This window comes from Arachis ipaensis, chromosome B04 (genome assembly GCF_000816755.2).
Source record: "Arachis ipaensis cultivar K30076 chromosome B04, Araip1.1, whole genome shotgun sequence".
NCBI classification, from domain to species: Eukaryota; Viridiplantae; Streptophyta; class Magnoliopsida; order Fabales; family Fabaceae; genus Arachis; species Arachis ipaensis.
Window position 1 is genome coordinate 130,736,051 of NC_029788.2, and position 7,709 is coordinate 130,743,759.

Here is a 7,709-nt window from a genome sequence, read left to right on the forward strand (position 1 = left end):
TATAATTAATATGCAATTAATATAAAAAAAGATAAGAAAACAAATTAATTAAATATGTTTTTTTTTTCTCATTTTCACAAAGGAGAAATATTAACTACAAATAATTAATCAAGTAGATTTTTGTCCCAAAAGAATACGTTTATATACACACCCTTGAAGCTTCTTTATATTTCTAAATGTTCATCAATTTCTAACAATCTTCCAATAATCCTCACACACATGCATATTTATTTGGGGCTTTTGGGATTTTTATTCCCATCATGAAGACATATTTTTCATGAAATCTACCATGCATGTAAAAATCTATTGGTAGGTATGATGCAAAAATTTGATACATATAAAGTAAGCTGCTTCCATGTGCTGATGATTTCACATCTCTGCAAGAAATTATTTGGTGAATTCTATGCATAAAGCAGAATTCAGTTATATTTGTTTTTTTTTTTTTCATTCAGTTAGATTAACATAAGTGGATCTATCTTAGGGATAGCTAGAAGACCTAAAGACACAAGAATTTCAGCAACTTATTGTTGTTATATTAAAGCTATAACAAATGAAAGTGTCATTAATATGTTAGCCAAATTTTCATTCTGTACTGATAAAATAAATAATAGTTATGACAAATAAAAGCATAACAAACTCTTGTAATGAGTCCAATTATTTTGTCCACCTAATTAGCCTGCAGACATAAATTCTCTTTTGCAAAAATGTTAAAGCAAACCAAATGCCTGATGAAATCAGTACATCAAACCTGCTTATTAATTAAGTAATTATCAAAGCACTTTTTTTTATATCTTGAAAGTAGTACAATAATCCTGCCACCCATGATTAGAAAAGGAGTTCAGACTTTCACTGTGTATGTTGCTGTAATAATAATGGAGATTATCATATACATGATAGTTAATATCTTTCTTTAGTCTTGCAGAGAATAAAATAATGCATTGTGTTAATAACTTGTACATGCAGAGAATCTGATCTGCTAATATCCAAGCTAAGTATATTATATTATAATATTTTTCTTGTCTTCTTATTAAGAACATATATATAACTGAAATTCTGGAACTATATATTATATATCATGCTGGTGCAAAAATTCAGTTCTTCAAATTGAAAACAAATTGCAAACTTATATAACATGTTTCTGCTTTTCTCTCACAAGAGGCAAAGAAATCTTTAATTTCTAATGGAATGTAGCTACTACTATTTATGGACTCTGTAATAGAAATGAAATCTGATTTGATTATTGGAGATAAAAAATACCAACAAATTAAGTAGACCTATAAATCACATATATGTAAATTGTTCCAAACAGCTTACCATATATATCAAGGAATTAATAATTGACATATTCTAATACTGATGCAGATAAGAATTAAGAGAAATCAAATATGTTCATTATTTTCTTAAAAAAAGATGTAGTTTCAATATTTCTTTCAATTTATTCATCTGTGAATTTAGGAAATTACCTAGCATAATATTCCACCATAGCATCAGATCCTATCTGTAACTTAATGATTTACATGGTTTTGAACTGAAAGTTGTTATTTAAAGTATATGGGACTCTTGATTTTTCTTGCATATTTGTTTGAAAATTTTCAAAATATATAAAGTTCTTCTTACAGAAATTAATATGCAGTGAAAATAAACAAATGCATGTCCCATCCAGCATATATATTTCTCAAACTGAAAACAAAAGCAATCTCAAAAGCCATTGAAATTTCTTCTACCATACACCTTCTCCAAAGAATTTAGCTGCTTCCAAATTTTCCACCAACAACATAGAATATGTATCAGTAAGTACCAAGTAAGAATATATTTAATAAACACTAACAAGTAACAACACAGATAAATATATATGATTCCTGTGATAAATATATAATATATATAATGTTTGTACTAATAATGTGAACCAAACTTTAAAAATTTGGTCAGAAACAAAACAACACACATTCAGAAACCTTTTGTGCCAACTGTCATATATGCCCTTCTTGGCTTGGCTGACCTTGAACAACCAAAAGATGAGTACAAACATTTGTTCAAAAAGGAATATTGGACAGGGAAAAAAAAAAGTTGGTGGTGAAGAAAATAAAAAAATAAAAACACAGATCAGAAAGAAAGATGCCTCCATATGAATGATTCCTTGCAAAGCATAATAGGAGAGTTCCATTGATTCATTCATTCAGATCAGAGAGAGAGATATAATGCTGAAAAATTAACTAACATACTTATAATCATAGGTGGGGATTGGTGCACTCTTCCCAAGACTTTCCAAAGATCTGAAGCCCTAACAAAAATTAAATTGAAAAATAAAATTAAAAAAGCAAAAGAAAACAAAACACTGTTAAGTATCAGTAAGTTCAACCAGAGAAAAGTAAGTTATTAGCTATGATTTGTTCATGAAAAAGAGAAACATACTTGTAGACAGATTCATGCTTGATATTGTGCAAACATTGGAGCGGCCATTATTAGTGGCAGCAGAAGCATTAGATTCCCAATTTGGTGATGATAAATTGGGAAAGCAGTGGTAGTCACTGTTGTTGCTGTTGTTGTTGTTGAAGTTTGTTGCTTCTTTAGGGATAACATTATGATTTTGATGGTGATGATTATTGGAAGAAGAAGAAGAAGAAGACATCAAAGATTGCTTCAACTTTCTCCTTATCACAATGGATTCCTCAATAACATTGAAATCATCTCTGGGGACTTCACTACTTCCTCCTCCTCCTCCTCCTCCTCCTCCTCCTCCTCCTCCTGCTGCTGCAAGATGATGAGGCTGAAACAGCTTTGGTGATGATCTCATTGAAGATTCCTCAAGAGGTTGAATCATTGGTGCCCTCAATTGTTGGTGCTGCATTAGAATCTGAGGATCTTCTTCCATTACCATTGCAGGGCTTTTCTTCTTCAACTCTTGCACCTTCTCACTGTTGCACATCTTGCTACTAGTCCTTTCCCTTGCTCTTGCCCTTGCTTTTTCCCTTGATTCCTTCATCTTTGCCCTTGATTCTTCATCCTTCTGTTGATCCCTTCTCAGCCTCCTCTCTAATGAATCCACACCCCCTTGTTCATGAGTACCTATACAATTCACAAATTAAATGAAGTAGTAGTGTTTGAGCATATTATATATCCATCTTAGATGAGTAGTATATACCATCAATATTATCAGTGAGTTGTTGTTGGTTGATGACTGAGTCAACTTCATCATCATCAACCCCATCAGAAGAGGAAGAAGAGAAGCTGTTATTATTGGCAACACCACCATTGTTATTACCACTGCTACTGTTCTTGCTCCTAGCTAACTCCTTAATTGCTCTCTTTGACTTTGTTAGGAGCCACTCAAGAGTGTTGCTGGCCTTATCAAACCCTAACATGTCTTGAAGATCAAAGAACTTGCGTGCAATCTCAATAGAAAGCCTCACCCTTCTGTCCCTCAAGCCCTGAGAAGTGTGAATCTTGCTGTGCCTATCTTTCTTTGGTGCTGGCCTCTTTGTTATCAAACTTGACATGCCATAATGGTGATGATGGTGGTGTGAAGAACCACCACCACCACCACCACCACCAGCAGTGAAGTACTCTTGCTTGAACATTGCATCTGCCACTGCCAAATTTGTCATCAGTGCACTTTCTGGGATTGTTGGAGCATGATGATGGTAAGGAATAACAGTAGTAGTAGTAGTAGCATTATTAGAAATTGGATCATGAAGGAAAGTGTTGTTGTTGTTGCTGTTGTTGTTGTTTGAATTATTAGCACCATTATTATTGTTTTCAGGGTTAAAGAAAGGGAAAGGAGGGTATGGTGAAGAAGAAGAAGATGAAGGGTAACAAGGGTAAGAGCTATAACTACCGAAACTAGAAGGAAACATCTATGGAAATTGTGATCTCAGTGGAATAATAACAAAAACCCTAGCTTTAAGGGATACACTAGAAGCTAGTTGCTACTACTTCATGAAAAGTATATCTATCTATATATCTATCTAAATATGAATGTATCTTGTTGATGAGTATAATGGGAAGAAGCTAATAAGCTTAAGGGAAGTTATCTCTAATCATAATAGTACAATATCAAATCAAAGGAGATAGATAGATAGATAGACAGATAGATAGAAAGATAGATAATGAAGGAAGTGGGATATGGATAGCAGTATATAATAGCAGAGTTGTTGATGATGATGGTGTGAAGAAACCACAAAGATCCAGGGCAGGATTGAATTGATTTTGGTGTGTAGTGAAGATGGATGTTGTTGTAGTGAAAAGTGAAACAGTGATAAATAATAAAGAGAGAGAAAAGAATTGGGTGGTGGATGGTGAAGCATAAAACATATATTTACATAAACAGACATGTGGATTGTGGAAGAAACGTAAGCAGATGGTGGCAGGGGGGGTCAAATCATACATTCAACTTTTAAGCCCGTTAATGTATGTGTGTTTTGTATCTTTGTGTTATCAACCATTCTCTATCTCCTGTTTCTGCCTCTCACTAGTTGTATTCATATGAATAGGGTTAGGGTAACTTAATAGTTGAATTCAAGGAGAAAAACCATCCTGGATTACAGGTACCTTTACCTATATATGCTTCTACTAATAACACCTTTTTTGTTATGTAACATTAATAATCCGTAAATTCAGATGCAGTTATCTTCATGTAAAATTAATAACTAAGAATAGTTAAATAATAATTTAGTCAAATCATTAAACGATTTTTAACAATCAACTTTATATAAAAACATTTGTATTTGAGTTTTTACCGTAAAAATTTTTAACTAATAATTTTATATAAAGACAAATTGCGCATGCACGTGAATTTTTATTTTTTTTTTAATTGTTAATTTTATTTGTATTTTTTAAATACTGGCTACTCATATGAAAATATCTTTAATTTATGCAAAAATAATAATAGCTAAAATATCGATACATATTATGTTGAATAATTTTAATTAAGTATATTAAATTATTTAACAATTTTAAATTATTATTTTTGTATGAAATATATTTTTATATAAGTAGTTATTTTTCTATAATTATAGTAAAATATTAGTATATATAATATTATTGTATTTACTTTTTATTTGATTGAACCATATTAGCAGTTAAGACTTATTAGTTTTATTAAAAATTTGATTAATTCATTTTTATTTGATTATCTACAAGGTGAGACATGTATATATCAACAGCCATATGCATACAAACTTACTCCTTTTTTTAAATTAACTAAAATTTAAGGAAGAGAGAAGACTAATTTTATATTAAGATCAGAATTTATATATATAGATCCTTAGACTTGTATATAATAATATATGGATCAAAACTCCTATGTCCCTTTGCGGTTTTATTGATAACGTTTTCTATTTTTTGGATTTTATCAGAAAAAAGTATAAGAAGGGAAAGCTAAAATAATAAAAAAAAAACTAATTTCCCTATATATAATAATAGATAAAATTTTGATTTAATTTTTAAAGTTTTTTAATATTACGATTTTAAATAAATTAATTAATTTTACAAATTTTTATTAGGTCACAAAATTTTATGATTTAAATCTCATTACAATACTATCTTACGTATATAATTTACCGTAAAAATTCAGGTACTAGTAAACTTAACGTAAAATTAATAAGTGAGAACGGTTAAATAATTTGACTAATTTAACTAAATTTTTATTTAACGACTTTCAATTATTAACTTTACGTAAAGTTGAGTGCACTTAAATTTTCACTATACTTTAGTTTTAATTTTACGTAAAATTTCGAATATCTCTGCTTTCTCTTTTTCCAGAATGCATTAACATTCTTCTCATAATAAAAATAGTAATAGATGGCTAATCATTTGGAAAACGTAAAAAATAAAATGAATAAATTCCAAATCAGTTGATCTGACCATTGGTAGAGCTAGTTATAAGATTGCATGAGAAAAAGTTGACCAAGTCATTTCCGCCATTGTAATCGATGTTATTATATAATAGATGCTTAATTTACGTTGCAGTAAAAGGTGTGGGGGGCGGGTTTCATTTTGCAAGAGAAATAATTAGCAACTCAGATAGCAGCATTATGAATTCACGTTTTTGACCCAAGGGTCATCATCAACTCAAAAGCAACGGTTACATACTGTTGTAAATACTCTTTTTTTATTTTTAAAAAAATTTAACATGTTTATATAATTGTTAATTAGTATGGTGATTAAATGTATAATTTAATTTGACATGCATGAATAAAAGGAGAAGGCAGAAAAAGACAAATGAGAAATTAGAAAACTTATTATATATATGGTTCTCTTGAGATGGAGGTACTATAGTAGTATCTACAATCTAGTGTCATTATTTTTATCTAGATTACTCTTTCAACATCTGACACCATTTACTCTTCTGCTTTCTTCAAGAGTGGGGGAGGGGGGGTATACTACTTCTTCTTCTCTGTTGTTCTTTCAGTTTCACAATCACGATGTTGTAAGTAGTCATAATAAACAAAGCATGTCTTCTTACTTATGTTTGGATTCGCACCACCATCATCATCAACCATATATTTATCCTCTTTACTTTCATTATTTCTTTTTTTATTTCACACTTGCTACCTTAGCTTTATTAGTGATTCTCCAATTTCCTTAATTACTATCACTTTCAAGTATATGTTAGTACTCTACTGTAAATGTTGCAAGTGTGAGGAGTGTTGAAGTTAGTCCCACATCAAAAAACGCAAGGAAGAGTGAGGAGTTTATAAGATGAGAGACCCATTAATTTATTATTTTAAGGTTTTGAGTTGGATGTGATGTCATCTCATCTTATGTTTTATCACTTGATTCTTTCCCAAAGTCTCTTGACTTTTATGATCAATTATAGATCTATTAACTTCTATTATTTCATCAAAATTTTAATTAGATCATTACAATTTAGAAAATTTAATTAGATCTTTAGTTATTAATTGTTTCTTTAATTTCAAAAAATACAATAATTCTAGAATATTTTACAATGATCCTGCATCAAATACAAGAAACAAATATTTCAAACATATTTTGTAACTTTTAAGAAAAATTAGCAAAGACCTAGTTGAAAATTTTTTACATTTAATATGAAAATTCAATTACAAATGTTTAAATTATAAAACTTAAGGGAAGATTTAATGAAACTATATATATAAGGAGGTGAAAACTCAGGTGCAGTTGACTTCACGTGAAGTTGATAATTGAGAGTCGTTAGATTATTTGACTGATTTTGTCTAAATTTTCATCTAACAGCTCTCAGTTATCAACTTCACGTGAAGTCGACTACACCTGAGTTTTCACCATATAAGTATCCGCAAAATAATTAAGCATTAATTATAGGTATGAACATGCTTATTTTGATATAATAATAACATTAAATTCATAACAAAAAAGTTCAATTGCTACTTGCACATATATCTATCCCAATTAATAGAAAATAACTAAATAAGTATGCATTCCTAACAAAAAATTTATTAAGTTTATACTTCAATAACATTATTTATAACAACAGTTTTTCATTATATTTAGCACATAAAACTAAAAAAAGTAAATAATAATAATAATAACAAATATTTCAAAGGCTTTGGAGGATTTCAGGTTTCGTTTATCCAAAAAGGGAATAAAACTGTCTATTGACCTCATTCTTTTACTTACCCTTTTCTAGTAAACTCCCATTCATCAACATTTTTCACAATTTCACAAATTCAAATTGAACTTGCAGGTTTGATATGATATGCTATATTCGTCTA

General features: G+C 29.7%; 1 protein-coding gene across 1 annotated transcript; it reads right to left on the bottom strand.

The window, feature by feature from the left end:
• LOC107637396 (transcription factor DICHOTOMA-like) lies at positions 1,424-4,467 on the bottom strand. The gene is made up of 3 exons (XM_016340815.2): positions 3,143-4,467; positions 2,413-3,066; positions 1,424-2,281 (listed from the first exon to the last, which is right to left on the bottom strand). The coding sequence occupies exons 1-3, from the start codon at positions 3,852-3,854 to the stop codon at positions 2,229-2,231; spliced, it is 1,419 nt and encodes a 472-aa protein (XP_016196301.1). The 5' UTR covers positions 3,855-4,467; the 3' UTR covers positions 1,424-2,228.